Source organism: Filicampus tigris, chromosome 1 (genome assembly GCF_054856515.1).
Source record: "Filicampus tigris isolate MCC_2025a chromosome 1, RoL_Ftig_1.0, whole genome shotgun sequence".
NCBI classification, from domain to species: Eukaryota; Metazoa; Chordata; class Actinopteri; order Syngnathiformes; family Syngnathidae; genus Filicampus; species Filicampus tigris.
The window spans coordinates 17537758-17556448 of NC_141217.1; the positions used below are offsets into that span (position 1 = coordinate 17537758).

Below are 18691 nucleotides of genomic sequence, written 5' to 3' on the forward strand. Positions count from 1 at the left end.
TTTCCATCATACTCTCTCCTCTGCAATGGCAGCCACTTTGATTCCTGTTAAAAAAAAAAAAAAAAAAGGTCACATTTACTGTATGTGAGTTCATCTTGAGCAGCGATTATGTGGGCGAGCATGCAGAGCCACAGGCACAATGTGTTTAGCACATGGTGCTATAAGTGTTGGGGGCAGGTGCATACGCGGTGATGGTGGGATGTGGAAACCAATGTGCTTGTTGCTGGATCGGCGTGCAGTGGTTAGAATGCGCGCGTATGTGCAGGTTTAGCTGTATTCCTCATTCTGTGTTAATCCTGATGCTTTGCACATCCGCCCCCCCCCTCCCCCCACTCACGTGTGGAAGCAGATGAGCTGCATGCTTGCCTTCCCTCTGCACGCATCTTACGGCCCCCTAAATGCCTCATCCCTCGTATTCATCCTCATTCACCACCAAGCCACCTTGCACAATAGAGCATGCATTTCAGCTCCTGAAAAGTAGCCTGAAGGAAGAAACCCCCAGTAACAAATAAAAACTGAAAGATGCTGCAGTAAAGGCCTGGAAAATGAAGAATGCAGCAGTCTGGTGAAGTCAATGGGTAGCATGAGGCTTGATGCAGTTATTGTAAGTAAGGTTATATGTCACCAAATATCACGTTATTCACTTTAGGTTAGTTTAATAATATCGGTTCCAATACATGTGTTCAATTGGAAAGTGGGTGGCTTCAAACAAAAAGGAGCTCTATCCTGAGATGTTTAACTAATCTAGATGTAGGCCTAAATACTGTGAAATCAAAGCTGGAATTCTGAACTTTTGTCTCATATACACGTTTTGATGTGAAACCCAAATGTATTTAGTATACAACACAAACAAAGTAATTTACCTTGCCATTCCAACACTTTTGGAGAGGACTGTAGTTCAAACTGAAGGCAAGACTAGGCAAGGCAAGTTTATTTGTCTAGCACATTTCATGCACAAGACAATTCAAAGTGCTTTACATAGCATCAAAATCGTACCAGAAAGAGAAGAGACAAATGCGCTATTGTCTACATTGTTTGACTGCATTTATTTATTCATCCTATTCGTCAATTGTATTCAATATATCTTTATTCAAGTCAGTACATTCTTTAATTGTATTCTAAAGCTTGACTAGGAACTATTACTCATATATATATATATATATATATATATATATATATATATATATATATATATATATATATATATATATATATATATATATATATATATATATATATATATATATATTAAAGGTGATTAAAAAATGATCGATTGTTACCTAACTTCTTCCTGTTACGACTTTAAAGTCATCGGGGAGTAAACTCCTCCCTCCGGAGTTGCTCTGCTGTCATGCATTGGAATGAGAAAACTCAAGTGTGGTACGATGCGGAGCTGAAGTTGACAAACATTTTTTTTGCCTCAAAAGAATTTACGTTTCAAGGTGGAATACTGCACGTTAAGGCGTACTCGCCTCGCCGTCGGTGCATTAGTGGAAGGCTCACTCTCTCCGCTTGATGGGAAGGGCGAAGCGGAAAAAAGGGGAAAAGCTCTCCGCTCAGCTCTTGCGCCAAGCCGAACGCCCGTCGCGGCCGCGGGGCTCCCTGTTTGCGGGTAAAATGTAGCGCGTCGCCGCGGGGAAATCGGAGCATGTAGAAGGAAAGCCACCGAGCTCGACACTAAGCGCGATATGTCTAATGTGACGGCGAGTAAGAGCGTGGAATGGCTGCAAGTGGAGTTGGAATCGGGCGCCGCTTCGGTGCTCCTGCTCGACTGCCGCGCACATGAGCTGTACGAGTCGTCCCACATCGAGGGCGCCATCAGCGTGGCCATCCCGGGCCTGATGCTCCGCAGGTTCAAGAAGGGCAACATCCCCATTCGGACCATCATTCCCAGCCACGAGGACAAAGAGAATTTCACGCGACGATGTCAAACGGACACGGTGGTTTTGTACGACGAGAGCACAGTCTGTTGGCCGGACAGCGGCACCCCGTCGTCCGTTTTGGGTTTGCTTCTTCAAAAACTCTGGGAGGACGGCTGTAAAGCGCACTACCTGGAAGGTACGTGTCTAAATAAGTTACTCTGAGCGACAGATAACATGTCGTTAACTCGAGCTGTGAGTACTGTACCGTTCCGTGCAGAGTTAACTAGTGTTAAGTTGAAAATGCAAACACGCTTTATGTCACTTATATCAACTTCGAATCAAACTAATAGCAGTAATGGTATTGCGTCATTAAGGCGAAGGTTGATATGTTGTGGTGCTTGTTCTGTTTGAAGGGACGCGAAAAGTTTGACTGCACGTTTAAAACTTTTTAAAAGGCGACTCCAGGTCTTAATAAAAATGTATATTGTTTGTGGTGCTGTCGGTCCCCTCGAAATATGCCAAGAGTTTAGTGTGTGTTTCTTGCTCCAAAGTTCTCAGTGTGCCATTGAGATTCTCAATTAAAATTCCAAAATGGCTACGTTGTGTTTTGCTGTGCTGGAGCAGGCATGCATTTCATGAATGGTCTGTTAGGAGAACCGGATCTACTTGTGTACTACGCCGCTTCACTCCAATGCCGCTACTTTGTTCACCGAAATGACATCATTCCTTTGGATTCTCTAAACTAGGAACTGATTTTTCTCATGTGTGTTTTTTTGGCTCTCTTCCAGGTGGCTTTGTAAAATTCCACACCGAGTACCCAGAACACTGTGAGACGCTCCTCGACAGCTCCTGTCCTAGCTCCTCTCCTCCGCTCTCCTTTCTGGGTTTTGGAAATTTGCGGATCAGCTCTGACTGTTCAGATGGCGAATCTGACCGAGAACCCAGCAGCGCAACAGAGTCTGAGGAGAGCCCCCTTCCCAGCAATCAGCCTACCTTCCCCGTCCAGATCCTTCCTTACCTTTACCTGGGCTGTGCCAAAGACTCAACCAACCTAGATGTGCTGGGCCAATACAACATCAAGTACATCCTGAATGTCACACCCAATCTCCCCAACTTGTTCGAACATGACGGACGCTTCAGGTATAAACAGATCCCCATTTCGGACCACTGGAGTCAAAATCTGTCCCAGTTCTTCCCAGAGGCAATATCATTTATAGGTGAGTGTGCATATGCAACCCCACCGCTCCCCAAAAAATATCTGTTTTGCTTTTGTTTATTATCACAATGACATGAGTGTCTGTTGTTACATTTAAGTAAACTGAATGGATCTCAATGTTTTTAATCATAAATTTCAAATGTAAAACATTTAATCTTAATCAGCTGTGTAATTCCCTCACGGTTGCTTATCCTTTGCTTATTTCATTGGTTTTAATTTTTCTGAGTTGAATCCATGTCTTTAGGGGTGCACAATAATGGCCCACGCAATATGCGTATCGCAAAGATGCGTAGTAAATTTCATATTGATGGGGTCGGTCGGGATGAATCACTCTTCGGGGGACCCCAAAATGGCATGTTTGTTCAAGAATTAACATTGCATAGTCAAAGAGCGCAAGCTGTTTTCAACACTCCAGAATGGTCAATAATTTGTAAAAAAAAATCTGGCAAAATCTGTAATAATATGTTCTATGTACCTTCACTAGTCTAAACACGGCATTCTGATTGATATTGTGTTTGTGGAATATGAGTTAAGTAGTAAAATCCACCCGTTTTTGTCCATCTCACAACCAGTCATCGTTCAGCTTCAGAAAACAGATGAGCCGTGATTGGTCATTACCTGAGCCCCCGAGCAACTGTGATGTCATTTTCAGTTGACAGAAGTGACAAAATGGCCGCCCCCTGAGATGGCTAATATGGGTGGATTTTGCTGCTTAACTCATATTCCACAAACGTAATATTAACCAGAATGCCATGTTTAGACTAGTGAAGGTACATTGAACATATTATTACAGATTTTGGGGGGTTGCCTAAACCTTTAAATACGCATTGCCATCCAATAAGTGAATAGTATCTAGGGAGATTACTACTAACACAAAATAATTTATATAAAAAAAAAGTTATTACTATTGATTAGCTAAGAATACATTGAGCCTGCTTATTTGCCACATGATTTTTTAAAATTTATTTCATAAGATAGCAATGATGTTATTTCTTTAGGTATATGTTCAATATTTCTGTAAAATCGAGATTGCAGTATTCAACATCTGCATCAACATGTTTGTCCAATATAGTGCAGCACTCGACGAGGGTATACTAGACTACATTAAAAATATGCTACAGGACCATCATGTTCAAATTTTGTTTGTTTTTAGCAGTAGTTGGGATCTCTACAGAGGCCTTTCTTAAATTCAGATTTATTTTTTAGTCATACAAGGATGTGGAACCTGTTTGTTTTTTGTTTTTGGTACATATTTTGGCTATCCGGTGGGATACACTGTTGCTGTCTATGACTACTACTTTCATACTGTAACAATAACAGGAAATCCTTAAGGTACATTTAGCTAGAAAGATGCCATCCTAATCTTGCTTTGACTGTGATAATTACAACAGTGTTTTTCAAACTGTGTGAGATATTGTCCTGTGTACCGTGGGAAATTCTCTAATTTGTGTGCCTGTGCAGTCTAGCGCCTGGCAGTGTAAGCATGTCTTTACTTCATTGTAGTACTCTTCCATACCAGCAGGTAGCAACAGCAGCAGCAGGTAGCTAATTGTCTTTCTTTAGACTCAAGCGAATTAGTGACGCATGTTTATCCAAACAGGCCAATGTTTCACACTAAGTATCAATATGAAACATTATAAAATACTTCTTTCTTTGTGTTTGATTCCTATTCAAGACGTTATAATATAACGGGATTCTTCAATGTAAAAAAAAATGCTTATTTAAACAATATAACACTTATATTGTTAAAATAAGCTTTTTTTTTCACAATTTCAGATGGTGGGTGTGCCGCGGGATTTTTTCAATGAAATAAATGTCTCTTGACTCAAAAAAGTTTGAAAAACACTGAATTACCAGATAGATTGGACATGTATTTGTTTTAACATTTCTCCAAAGATGACAGTGATATAGTTTGTAAAGGTGTACAATACAACTTTATTTGTATAGCGCATTTCAGAACAGCTAGAGCTGTAACAAAGCACTTTACATACAACAACAAAATAGCAATAATATTACAAGTGAAAGCAATAAATTAACACAAAATACTTTGTACAATAGACACTGGAAAACAGCAAAAAACTGTCATCCACGCCACGGTGGAAGTATAGTCCCAAGACCATCCCAAATTTTATGAGTGTGCTGCCATCTGCCATTACATTTTCTTTTTAGAGTGAGGCCAAATTTCAGGCGTGCTAACGTTTTTTCAATAATTGGTTGTAGGATGGAACGTGGTGTTTTATATTCCTCAATAAGTGTCGGTTTATGCCGTGACGGCGTGAAGGCTGCCAATTGTTGCTTAACAGTTGAAACAAGGATGCATCGGTAATGAGACGCAGCACGCCATTACGCACGCGTTAGCTGCTTCCAATTTGACTAACGCTCTCTAAACTCGACTGCCCTCAAAACCACAGCTTGTTTATCAGTTTCATGAGAGGTTCAGGCGTAGAACCAGGAAGGAAGTAGCACTTCCACTCTCTGTGCTGCATCTGATTGCAGGGTCACAAGTCTTGGTCTGGAATCAACCGGATATTTGGTGCATGTTTTTCAGATAGCAAATGAGATCCCAGAATAAGTCTCAAGCTTTTTCGGTCCGTCCGTAGAGGATTATAATGGCGCCATTGTGCCAACAAGCTGATTGTTTTTGCCTACTTAAGTCACGCTGATGAATGAAATTATTTGTGAAAAAGGCTCTAGATTTGCTGACGCTGGCTTTCTTTCCCTTTGGCAGACGAAGCTCGGTCCAAGCAGTGTGGCATCTTGGTCCACTGTCTGGCTGGCATCAGCCGCTCCGTTACCGTCACCGTGGCTTACTTGATGCAGAGACTCAACCTGTCGCTCAACGACGCCTACGACTTTGTCAAGAGAAAGAAGTCCAACATTTCGCCCAACTTTAACTTCATGGGCCAGCTGTTGGACTTTGAGCGGACGCTGGGGCTGCACAGTCCCTGCGACAACCGCTCCACCAGCGAAGAGCAGCTCTTCTTCACCACACCAACCAATCACAACGTCTTTCAGCTGGACACACTGGACTCTACATGAACGTCTTGAATGTTGGTGGTGGTTGTTTTAGCTTATCAGCTTCCTGACCTCTCTGCAACTTCGGCAGAGGGCAAGCCATATTTGAGTCGGTGTCTGATTGCCTTATTATGTAACACAAGGAGAAATGTGTTAATCAGTATGTGACATCAACACGTCGTGGTCACGTGCCGCCATAATAGAACATGTTCAAAATGTTTCTGTCGAGATTGCTTTTTGACTGTTATTTGTTCCCTCTTTAATTTTTTAACCAGCTTACTTTGTATTAGTCATGACTGCCGCTTCAATGGTCTTAATAGAGTCTTTGTCAATCTGAATGTTTTGCGACTGAGGGAAAATAAGCTACTACAGTCATCCGGCCTTGATTTTCTGTCCAACTTCTTAATTCTGTTGGCTGTTCAACTGTCGTGCAATTGAAACAAACCACCACAAAAGCCAGTGGCTTATGTTGTAAGTCAGAATGTTCTCACTCATATTTTTTAACAACAAGAAGGTAAGAGGCTACATATGGCAAAATGATATTTGACGCATATAACACTGCTATTCATTCTGAAGACTGATTTGCATGACTGTGTTCCGCCATATACCACAGATCTTGTTGTTGTTGTTTTTTTCTTATATTTTCAAACTCTGAAATAATGAAATTGACCTTGAGTAACTGGACCAAGGTTTGGCATCTTTTAACAAAAGTGTAACATGATTACTTACACTAAGGGAAACGAGATGGCGCATAATTAGCTGTCTACTTGCCCCTCAGGCCTCCGAGCTAACGCGCGAGACTGACACAAGAATGAGTGAAAGTTGGACTAATGTGTTCTTACCTCACCGAGAGCTATTTTTCAGGGATTTTTGTAGGCATCTCTATCACGTCATGGTCTCGCCAAGTGCATCAAAGGGCTGTTTTGGTTGCCACGTTTGTAAAGATGTACATACAGTAAACTGCTTTGGGGGACCCTTTTCTCAAGAATAATGAAGGATCGAACAGTGACCTGATTCTGACCCTTATGTATAGTGTATGTTCAACTAAAATGTCCAAAGTATTATGTACAAGTTTATATAACAAATATATTGTATATTTTTACTTGAATGTGCTCTTGTGTCTCTTTGATTTGGTTTCTTACATGACAAGCTGGGTCGCCGTGTCAGACAACAATTACCTACAGTTCAGACCTAAATTGTTCATAATCTGAAAAAAAGTATTTTTCTGTAATTTGTCAAGTGCTGATCGTATACAATAGCTTCTTTCTGACCCGTTTTCACTTTGCATTCTGGTCATATTTCCACAACAGCACTTAACCTTACCTCTTTCTGAAACCATGAATGTTATGGACAGAATGTACTTAGGGAACCTCTTCAATACAGTGTGTCCATTGTGCCATCTCGGCAAGCCAACAGTTAATACAGGTGAAAGCAGTAGTTTTAAATTTAGACTAAAATGTTTATTGAGTGTGACAAATGATTGTGAATTATGTTTGATTTCTGTACCTGAGGTGCCTTATTGTCAGCATTTTCTCTTTCTGCCTAATTACTAGAGCTGGGCATTTGACTAAAAATTCACAGTTTGTTTATCGCCTACAGTCGGGGTACCCTTCCGCCGTGCGTTTATCCGCCATTTTGCCCGACCGGACCAAATAGTATTCTCCTACCGACTACCATTTTAAACGGGCTTCCGTTAGTGTTTCCGACTAGCAACTTTGACAAACTAACACTAGCAGGCCCCTCCCCCCAGGATTGAATGATTTACATGCTGTGCTGGAGCTGTATTACTTGCATCTTCACTACTGATATGCTTGAGAATATTGAGCCGGCTTTAAGGCCAGCCTTCAACTTTTGCTGCAACTGTTCGGCGCATGAAAGGGCATGCCTGGCAACACATCACAGTGCGAATAATGAAAGCTATTGAGTGATGGGCTTTTCCTGCAAGACTGAGCCTGGCAAGTCACATACCTGCAGGCCAGATCTGTGATTATTTTCAGGCTTACAGTGTCAGTAAGGTATAGGCAACGGAAAGCTGCACCCCACCATAGGACTGCCGCACTTAATTTAAACAGAAAACCTGCACACTGTGTGTGTACCCAACTTTAGGATGCACACAGGAAATACATTTATGTAGTAGTTTTAGAATTTGTGTATTGATGTGCTGATTTTTTTTTTATTCAGTACAGCTCAGAATATTTCAAAATATCAATATACTAGAAAGATTGCCAGAAAGAATGTAGCATTTTGGAAATTTGATGAGAGAAATGATGAAGTCTAAAAGATCTTATTCATAGGTATAGGGGGGAAAAGCATAGCTTTTTACCCAGGATTTAAAAGCATTTACACTTGGGGCTATCTTCGGTTCTGTTGGCAGTTTATTCAAGTTGCGTGCAGCATAACAGCTAAAGGCTGATGCACCATTTTGCTTTGAATTCTGGGCTCCGCTAATGGACCTGAGTCTGCTGACCTCAGAACCCTGCAGGGTTTATATTCCATGAGGATTTCTTTCATGTATTCTGGACCTAAGCCATTCTGTGATTTATAGACCAATAGTAGTTTAATGTTAAAATCTATTCTTCAGCTGACTTGGAGCCAGTGTTAAGTCTTTATAACTATAATATTCTGTTGCTCTGTCAATTAATTTATATAACTGATATAGACAAGCTTTTGAACGCCGTCAATCAATACTTTGTAGAATAAATCGAGGGGTAACTTGGGTAAATTTGAATTATTCATTGTCCATTTTGACATTGTGATGACTATTGAATATGATATTTGGCATCTATTTTAGTACTGGACGGGAATGGAGTCCACTTAGTCCGAAGATACCAGAGATGAGCAAACCTGTGATCCACAAACTTTTTTTTTTTCTTCAATACCCAAATGTGCTAGCTCAGCACTCGTTGTTGTGGAAGCAGATGTGCATGAGGCCGATGGGATTTTAGCTGGGTGTCGAGGCCCATTTGCAACGTGTTTATGTGATATAGAAGCCAGTCGGAGCTGGTTCGCAATCACATCTGCTGTGGTTATAAGAGCATGCTTAGCATACTGCATGGCTGACAGTATGCTCACAGCTGCTTCTTCCTGGATTGCACAACGCTTGGAATAGAAATATGTTTATTCAACTTTATGAATAGACCGTCAATTTTAGAGAAAGGCTGTGTTGTTTTAGGAAAAGAGTGCTAATAGTTTGCTGATTCCCTTGCTTGTACAGATGTTCATGCCAGGGTAGAATATTCCTAATCTCAACATTGGGGACCTCATGACACTGAGGAGCCATGACATCATGCATCTTTTGTCATCATTTTTGAAAGACGCCACTTTATAAATTCATCTTTATGGCACAGTCGGATAACCGGGATACCTTCCATGTTTGCTAGGAGTCGTGATGGCAGCTGACGTGCCCAAAATGGAGTTCCTTGAATACGTTCAACGGTTACGTTCAATGACAGGAATAGCTCTGCTGTCATTGAGTCATCTATACTTGTATTGGAATGAAGATGGCTTAATCTCCTTTTATTTGAGATTAAAGCCATTTTCAGTACTTCATTCTTGCCGATACGTGTGATGGATTAAACAGATCCGGAGTCAGATTCCCTCCGATACTGACAGGACACATTTAGCGACCGTACAAGGCTCAACTATGTGTATGATTTTGTCACCATGCTACAAGATTAAATGTGAAGACATCCATCATGTCATGCAATATTCCAGGGCCACATTGCATCTCTATTTGATATATCAGAAATATTGTATCAAAACAACAGCGAACCCTATAGTGGGGGCACTGGAGGGTAATGTACAATATGCCCTGTGAAGTGCAAGCTAAATGTCGCTTTTGTCCAAGAGAATGTAGGTCGTGTGTGAAACAGAGCCACATGGAATCCTAGTGGTGGAGCGATCCGCCCATCTGTTACTACCAGAAGTCTCAATTCAGAGCCAATTCCCACCATCCGCCACTTTACAGTAGACTGAGAGCACAAGTGTACAGGAACAAATGTGTGTGTTTGCACTTGAGTCTGTGGTCAAGAGAATGAAAGGGAACACTGGTATTGTCGAACATGGCTCACTCGAAGCTCCACAACACAGACGTCATCGCTCTGTCTGTGTTCTGAGTTTGGGAGCAGTGCAGGAGGCAGCTCTGGGAACTACCTGCCATCGGCATTGTTGGTACCTTTACACAGGCTGCCTACAGCCTAAATGAGCCCCAAAAGGATGGACGGGACTCAGGTTGGTCAATTTAGCAATACATCAGTTTTATGATTTGAAAAGAGAAAATTCTTATACGGATATATTGAAAATTAAAAAAAAATATCTGCCTCCAGCACCTGCAAAACCTTTTTTTTTTTCACATGTGATGTTTGGCCTACTTTAAAACTCATTCAGAACCAGACTTTTTCAGACCCCCTGTGAAATGACATATAAATATGTCATTTAGATAGAATGAGTTAAGCACAATTGATTGAAGTTGAATTCCAGTAGAGGGGTTTGGATTTGCTTTAAGATCACAATTCTTGCAGGTTCAAAGAACTCTGTCACGCTTCAGACATGGAATTTTTTTTCCAAGCAAGATCTCAGCTACCTTGGACATGGTAGTTTTTGCCGATTCAACATTTGAACACCATTCATTTTTGTGTTTTTACAACATACAAAAGCATTCAGGCTCTACTCCGGCATTGAGAAATAACAGTGAGAACTGTAAACCTTTATTCTTTAAGTTGAATATAGGCGCACAAATGATCTGTATTTCTACCAGCGATTGCCCTTTGGAAAATGGTAAAAATAGACCAACCCTCCAGTGGTAGAAATCAAGCTAAACAATCATCGTCATTCATTTGAATCAATGAATAGTTATTGTGGAATTTGCCAATTCTGTGTCTGTTGTGTGGGCCATTATGTCCAGGCAGTGTCGAGACAGTACTTCGGTGTTCTCAGCGCCACAAGTGGGTTGGAGCGTCACGATACAATATTCTGTCTGTTCAAGCTGGATACGCAGGCCTTCCACTCTCTTTTTGTGTCATCTTCCACTTCCTTGTTACGTATTTATGACAACTCAAACAGCCTACCACTACTTTCTTTCTTTCTTTTTACAAAAGCTGGCACTCATCCAACTCTCTGTAATTATTGTACAATAATTTGACGCTTCCATAATGACCACATTGTCTTGGTCTGAAGCGATCAACAGCACAGCGACAGAAATTGTTATTACAGGAGCTAACAAAAGAGAAATAGCTCATTTATTTATTTATTTTTAGTAGGCTTTTACGCCATGCGGCATGAAAAGCCAGAAAGACAGGAACCGTCGATTGAGGCCTTCCTGTCTGGGTGGCACAAAGATGGCATGGGTGGTTAACACCCTCATCCGCACTGTATCCCCGCTAGTCCTCACTCTACCCAGGATTTTGTGACTCCTTTTATAGCGCTATAAATCAGACAGCGCTGGGAAGAGGTTATAAAAGCGTCACATTGTTGGCAGAGCTCAGTGACACAGCCGGAGCCCGATTTCATGACATGCATGAATATGAATGAATTACTTATATTAAAAAAAATTACAAAGGAGGTATGTACTGTGTGTATGTGTGTGAGAGATTCTTCCTTACCCACTCATCACACACACTGGTTGAATGAACCTGAATGAAATCAGTTACATAATGTTGATAGCGTACTGTATATTGTTGTTATCTATACAAATCGCTTTTCATCCCACAGGCGTCACACCTCCCCTGTCACCCTCGTCTCAGGCAACCTTTTGTGTCACTGGAATCCAAAGTGGGGAAGGTGCCTCCTTAAACTGCAATGTGCGATAATAACATCCAGCATGAGTCATCAGGCTGAGCTTGCGTAAGAGCCTGCAGCTTGTGGCGCCACACCCCAGATTCATTCACACACTCCTCTGCTGCTGCGGCCTCCCATTGATGGCGGGGAGAGCACCACTCGATTTCTTCCACACCGCACATACCAGCTTAGCGACTTTGCGACGAGAGGAAGCGGAGCCAATCGATGGCGCTGTTGTTTATTCGCCGGGCCGTCCACAGTGCAGCTGTGCTACGCATGGACATGGGCCAATGGGACTGAATGGCGTTGACAGGACCCACAGGGGAGCTGGGATGATGGACGGAGACGGGCAAGCGTTGTCACCAGTCGGACCACTGACATCACAAAATACACTCATCTGATCCCTTTTTACCCGGTCACTGCCGGCCGTGCTATACTGCCCCCAATGGATTGAAGGCCGTCACCAGTTGTAGAGCCTTCTCCAAAGGAAGAAAAATAAAAAGATCTTAGGAAAGCACAATTCACACACACACACACCCTGAAAAAAAAAAGGCAAATGACAGACGACGGAAGGGTACCCATGCTGCAGATGGATGATGAATAATAGACGCTCAATTTTTACTGAAATGCCCAGCTCTGGAAAAATGGCTGCGTTTTGTGATTAATCTGATTAATCTGAACTATTGTACAGGAAAAATGTCATTGTTCAGCATTAAATGTACATCTTTTCTTATTATTAAGCATAAAATGAATACTATTTATATGACAATATAGTATGTATAATGATCACGTTGTCAATATTTGTTAAAATATTTATTGCTATAGTTGATTTTATATTTTTGTTATCCTCCATGTCAATATGTTCTTTTTTTTTTTTTACTGATTCACAAACAAAATGTTGTTACATTTATTCTTGTTTTTATTTATTTATTTATTCATTGTTACACTAAACCGACTTATTTATTGTCACAATAGTACAATAGAACAAACTATCTGCATCTCCTGGTGGCTTGCCACCCAATGTCTATAAATCCTGATGATGCCTACATGTTACTTTGTGACTGGAGGTGTGAACAATGTAAATTACAGCCATGGTAATTAAATTAAGAGACTGACATGTTTTCTTCAATTTCTCGTTCATTTTGGTGTCTGGTGTATCAAGTGGCTAACTGACACAAAAGAAAACACCTAATGTCTAAAAGTACAGGTTTTTTTTGCTATTTATGTAAGAACGTGAGACATTATTTGGGTTATTATCTGGAAAACCTTTGGAAAATGTTTCAATTCAACCCTTATGAGCTGGTTATGTTGTGACTGATATTGGGCCATACAAATGTACCTTTCATCGTCCTTGGCATTTAAAATGAACCGGAAACTGAAGACTGTTTTCTTAATCAGGACTTCAGATGGAAATTAGCTACAAAATGACTAGCTTGTTCAACATTTACCATTGTCTCGACATAGTCCCTGAGTCCCTGACATAAACAAACAAAAAACGATTTATTTATTAGTACATGAAGCAAGTTCCTTTCCCTTAGTAAAAATTAAACACAGATGAGCCACGATCATTCAGTAATGCTTTGGTATAGCAGCACAAATCTGTTTCCTTGTTCTATAGCCTCTCAATGAGCCCAACAAAGCACTGAAGCTTGTCTTGGCATCAGCTGACTGCTGACATCAAGTGGCGAGCGCCCTGTAACTGTATTTGCAATAACTGCTTGACTCATCCATAGCGTGTAAAATGACATCAACATTCACATCATCCATATGTCTGCCCATGATTTTTTTTTCCTTACTGCTTATCCTGCACACTAGCAGGCTAGCGCTAACTTCAGTGTATGAAAGAATGGAAAAAAAACAAAACAATGTTGACATTGATTCTGGTAAATCGGACACCTATAAGAAAAGAACAAGAGTTCAATTTCAAATGTCAGTCTTCTTAATCGGTTTAAACGATATTTGACCTAAGATGTTCAAAGGTTTGTCGTCAGTGCTCTACGGGTCAGCAGTTGTCATCCACTCCTCCGTGGGGACGGCACACTGTGGTGTGCAACACTTTTCTAGTCCTTTATAAGGACAAAGGCATGGGATTGTCAACACCAAGACAGTCACTCCAGATCCCCTAACATGGGCACTAACATGATTAGACATAAATAGCTCCTGTCTCAATAGACTGCGCAACTAGAGAGTCACACAGTGTCGCATGCGTGCCACAGACAAGCGACAAGCTCAAGCGGAGGAAACAAGTGGCTATGGATGTGAGATCCGTTTTTACAATTACTCATAAAGCTGTAAAGCACATGTTAAAAACACAACAAATAGGTCAAACAGCAAAAGGACACCGTAGGCCAGAAAAATGGCTTTTCACGAATCATTCATGTGATCATTATAAAGAAATAAAAAATTATGAATCAAACTGCTCTGACGAATGCCTCTTGTTTATTTCTTGACCGAACATTCCAAGCACATCGTCAAACGTGTGCTTTCCAAGGCTATGAGAGGGAAACAAAAAGTCCTGAGGGTGTCTCAAACATATAAAAATGTTTGTCACGTGCATCACAAAATATGCTGAACCTGGTCTTAAAGTCACTGTGTTGACTCAGAGAAGGATTCAGCTTTGTGCACAACACAGCTATACAACATCAGCCGCTCAGTGAAAATACCTGTAAACTGAATTTCAGACATTAAAAAAAAAAAAAAAATTGCAAATGGAAGACGTCATTTACACAAATTCAGTACACATGGGCACAACATATAGTTACAAACTGTATTTACAACGATGCAAGAGGAGGTGGTAGGAAAAAATAGAAGAGAAACAGTCAGATGATAAAATCTTGCAAAGTCGTTCCAAAGCTCCATCCCAAGTCAGCTTCCAGTTTTCCAGATGTGACAGAGGAATACAAAAATAATGTTCTCGTGTGATGAATTACTCCACCCCTTTCATGAACTCCAAGAACTCTGCAAAACGAACAGGCTGCGTTAGCAAACAACTACCAACACACGCCAAATAAGAAAAACGAATCTCTCGGTCATTCCACTCTGGAGAAATGATACAAAAAATATGATCAAATATACCGCACATCAATTAGTCCGAAAATGATTCACTAAACAAGCAAAATCCGGTAGACTGGGGACTGTTCAAGAATGAACAAGTGGCAAGTTTCCTTTTCTCATGATCATGTGAGCTTCACACGAGTGACAGAAGAAAGCACAGCTGTGACGTCAGGCTCCTCACCGTCATAGTCGATTTTGCCATCGTTGTTCTTGTCCCCGTCTTTCATCAGTTCCTCGATGTCGTCCTCAGTAATCGCTTCCCCTGTTGATTCCAGCATCGTTTTCAACTCGTCCAGGTCGATGTAACCATCCGCGTTTCTGCTCAATCACACATGAACAAACACATGAATGCGAGTATGGGCCGATACTGCGCGCGTGTGTCTGCGTGTCCCCTAATTGATCTCATCTTGCATTTAATTGTTTGTGACACTTCAGTAGGTGGGAAAAAAACAGGTGTCTGGCTCACGTGCTTGAATATTGTTGGCTGCCAAAAAGTATTGTGGCGTAACTGCTGGGCTTTGCAGTGCTTTTGTCATTACACCTAGCATAGCAACTTGATTACCAGTCAAGTCGTGTTCGTTACGTTTGATTTTAATACAAGCTTTGTTGCAATTGTTAGAAATAGAGAAAATGCAACGCACTTGTCAAACATGCGAAACAACTCTGCCAGTTCCTCCTCTGACTTCCCTTTGCTGTCGTCCTTCATGCATCGGACCATCATGACCAGGAACTCGTCAAAGTCCACCGTGCCACTCCCTGCACAGAGACACACTTGATTAAATATCAGCCTCGTGTTCCACTTCTACGTCATCACCTTTGGGCTCAGCGACAATGCTGCTACTGAGTTAGAATGTGCTGTGATTTCATGATTCATTTCGCAATGGTAGTGTGAAAATATAATGTCATACATTATATATACGCTATAAATAAACGTGTGATATTGATGTATTTGAAAGATTCTTTACTGCAACCATTTTATTAAATAAAATTGCGTAAATTCAGCAACAACAACAACAAAATACAAATGATTGTGCCCCCGATGATTCTCCCTATACACTCAAAAAAAGGTGTGTTGAATTTACTCAATTTTAATTCATCAAGTAGTTGCACGAAATAAAATCATCTGGATCCAGATACATTTTTTTAAAGTAGACTATACATCAACTTAAAAATGCATCTAAATCCAGATGATTCTATTGTGCACAGCCACTTGACAAAATAAAGTTGAGTAAATTCAACACACCATTTTTTTTCAGTGTAGAAGCTGCTTCCACTCTTGAGCTATAGTTCTCGCTCACTAAAATTTGAAATAATTGATGATAATGCACATAGACTGCACTTGGCATGTCAATATAGTGCTGGCAACGGGCGGAATCCTTGTACCACCAAAATCATCACTTTTCAGGAGACCCCAAAAAACGGCATGTTTGTTCAACTATTAAAAATGCATCGTCAGAGCGCGAGCTATTTTCTATACTTTAGATTGGGCAATAATTTGTAAAAACAACACCCACATATGTGGACTGACCAATAGTATGGATTTGTGGAAAAAAACAGACATTTAACAATTTAGTGAATTTGGAGGTTTTGGCCCGTGCCGCCAATATGTCAATTATTTTGGCATTGGAATTTTAAAATCGGAAGTCCGTCAGATAATAACAGAGAGTAGGGTCGCGTCTTGGGCAATGTAAAGTGTCAGATCTCGCTTACCTAGGCTCCTTAGCGCTTATATTAAATTTCCCGGTGCCAAGAAATTCCTGACCTATCCAAGAAGTAGCACGCCTAGCATTTTCTTTTCATATCAAAAGAGCGACTGTCTGATTTACCGTCTTCATCCACCTCATCAATCATCTCCTGCAGCTCCTCTGGCGTGGGGTTCTGGCCCAGCATCCTCATCACCTTCCCCAGCTCCTTGGTGCTAATGCAGCCATCTTCTGCATCTTGGACAAAAATGTCAAACGCAGCCTTGAACTCTGCAAGGACAACCAGATACACATTAGCAACAAGTGACGCAAGGCATAACAATGTATGCAAATATTTTGTTTGAGTCTATATAAAAAGAAGTATATGGTTTATGCACAAGCCACTTGCCATTTTTCTGTTCATCTGTCAGCTGCTCAACCTGAAAACAGTACAAAAGAGTGAAGACTTTGCCAACAAACTCTTACTTGTTTCTAATTTGTGCACCATTTTACAACACACCAACTCATAAAGTCATGTTCCTGGAGCAATGTTTCAAATCATCCCATGTGAATTGTACTTTTTAATCGCTTTTCGACCAAATAAAAGCGCTATATTTAGTTGGACACGTCGGGCCATCCCTGACTAAACACAGAATCTATATATCAAGTGCGAGCCAGTAAGAGGCGGGGTTAAAAATAGGCACGAGGATCAGGAACTGTAGATAAAGGACAGAATACACAGTGTTTTAAATTAGCGTAGCTTGTGGCTCTGGCGCAACAATAGAACAGTAATCCTGGAAAAGCTACCACGAATGAGAGAAGGAGACAGCTGCTTATGTAAGAGTTACTCTGAATTACTCTGTCTCTCTCTGTCCACTATAAATTAAATGCACTCCACCCACAAAGGATGAAATATGTAAAAGAATCGATCCACTGTAGAGAATCATTTGTGATAAACAATCCTGGTTTTGCCCGTTTCAGCTGCACTGCTCCTCTGGGATGTATGAGGACAAGACAGCCAGCTATTGGTCCAATGCAGAGGCGGACGGGCAACCTCACAACTCGCAGGCTCACAGATAATTCTGGAATTCAGCCCTGTGCTGATGGGGGGGTGGGGGTTGGTGGGATTGGGTTATCTAAACCTCAAGCCCCTCTCTGGCACCAGAGGACCACAAGCAACCAGCCCAAATTAGCACATGCAAAGTTGGACTGATCCATTTGGAGTCATGAATGAGGTTGGCGGAAACCTCCTGAGGGGTTCCTATCGGGACTGACAGGGGTAAAACGGGCCAACATGTAGAGGTCGCGTCAAGGCTCCTTTGGAATGGAGGCCATTCAAGTCAAACGGCAATGTAAAACATTACATACGGACACACAATAAACAGATGATTAATCTCTTGGGGGGTTGCAACGTTGTCCAAAACTTTATAGTGTAAGTGATCATCCAAGTATAATTGCACGAGGACATACCGCTGCCTTGTAGATGTCGTTCATGTTGGAGGCTGATCTCCTGCCGGTCTTGGTGGTGTCCTGCAGCTACAGAGGAAGTGGGTACCGCTCAGCTCAGGGCAAGACGCTGGCCTCATCATGGCAAGGTTTTATACCCGGAGCCCGCCGTTGTCTGGTCCCTCCCCGGCGGCCTCAGCAGTGTGCGCCCACAAATGTGTGTCTGTGTCTGTGTGTCATGCGGCCAATCCGTCACAATCACTGGGCTCAGATAAAAATGCAGCAACTCTTAGGGGGGCATACTTGGGAATGGAATGAAGGGAGGAGGGTTGGGGAGTGTGGTGGGGCTTAATCTTTTAGGAGGGGGCTAAAGAGACACTCAACATTCCTCTAGAACTGGACGAGAGGCACAGAAAGCTCTGGAGAGCGCTGGTGGCGGAGGTGAGAGGGAAGAAGCCGGCAGGCGAGGCAAAGCAGACCACAAAGGTCCGAAGAGAGAGTAGGAAAAGTGGCAGCACTGTCAGAGGCAGGTGTGCACGGTGTGAGTTTGATTGTGGAGAAGAAAAAGAAGAAAAAAAAACACATGCATGGAGGAATGTGTGCCATGTGGTACAGTGCATCTTAATCAAAAGAAATACGTT

At 41.6% G+C, this 18691-nt stretch overlaps 2 protein-coding genes across 2 annotated transcripts; one reads left to right on the plus strand and one right to left on the minus strand.

Moving 5' to 3' along the window:
• Nucleotides 1-1321: 1321 nt before the first annotated feature.
• LOC147153052 (dual specificity protein phosphatase 7-like) lies at nucleotides 1322-7201 on the plus strand. The gene is made up of 3 exons (XM_086021535.1): nucleotides 1322-2058; nucleotides 2651-3079; nucleotides 5807-7201. The coding sequence occupies exons 1-3, from the start codon at nucleotides 1689-1691 to the stop codon at nucleotides 6115-6117; spliced, it is 1110 nt and encodes a 369-aa protein (XP_085877661.1). The 5' UTR covers nucleotides 1322-1688; the 3' UTR covers nucleotides 6118-7201.
• A 7084-nt stretch (nucleotides 7202-14285) lies between these two features.
• Nucleotides 14286-18373, minus strand: tnnc1a (troponin C type 1a (slow)). The gene is made up of 6 exons (XM_086043366.1): nucleotides 18075-18373; nucleotides 17014-17044; nucleotides 16749-16895; nucleotides 15564-15678; nucleotides 15104-15240; nucleotides 14286-14826 (listed from the first exon to the last, which is right to left on the minus strand). Exons 1-6 carry the CDS (start codon nucleotides 18096-18098, stop codon nucleotides 14795-14797), a joined length of 486 nt encoding a protein of 161 aa, XP_085899492.1. The 5' UTR covers nucleotides 18099-18373; the 3' UTR covers nucleotides 14286-14794.
• Between the last annotated feature and the right edge of the window lie 318 nt (nucleotides 18374-18691).

What these genes read in the sequence shown, in the direction of transcription:
- tnnc1a (XM_086043366.1), bottom strand. Translation starts at nt 18,098, where the DNA reads ATGAACGACATCTACAAGGCAGCG. An exon ending in ACGACATCTACAAGGCAGCG is followed by an intron (nt 17,045 to 18,074) that starts GTATGTCCTCGT and finishes TACTGTTTTCAG; the next exon opens with GTTGAGCAGCTGACAGATGA. An exon ending in TGATGAGGTGGATGAAGACG is followed by an intron (nt 15,679 to 16,748) that starts GTAAATCAGACA and finishes GTCTCTGTGCAG; the next exon opens with GGAGTGGCACGGTGGACTTT.
- LOC147153052 (XM_086021535.1), top strand. Translation starts at nt 1,689, where the DNA reads ATGTCTAATGTGACGGCGAGTAAGAGCGTGGAATGGCTGCAAGTGGAG. An exon ending in TAAAGCGCACTACCTGGAAG is followed by an intron (nt 2,059 to 2,650) that starts GTACGTGTCTAA and finishes GCTCTCTTCCAG; the next exon opens with GTGGCTTTGTAAAATTCCAC. An exon ending in AGAGGCAATATCATTTATAG is followed by an intron (nt 3,080 to 5,806) that starts GTGAGTGTGCAT and finishes TCCCTTTGGCAG; the next exon opens with ACGAAGCTCGGTCCAAGCAG.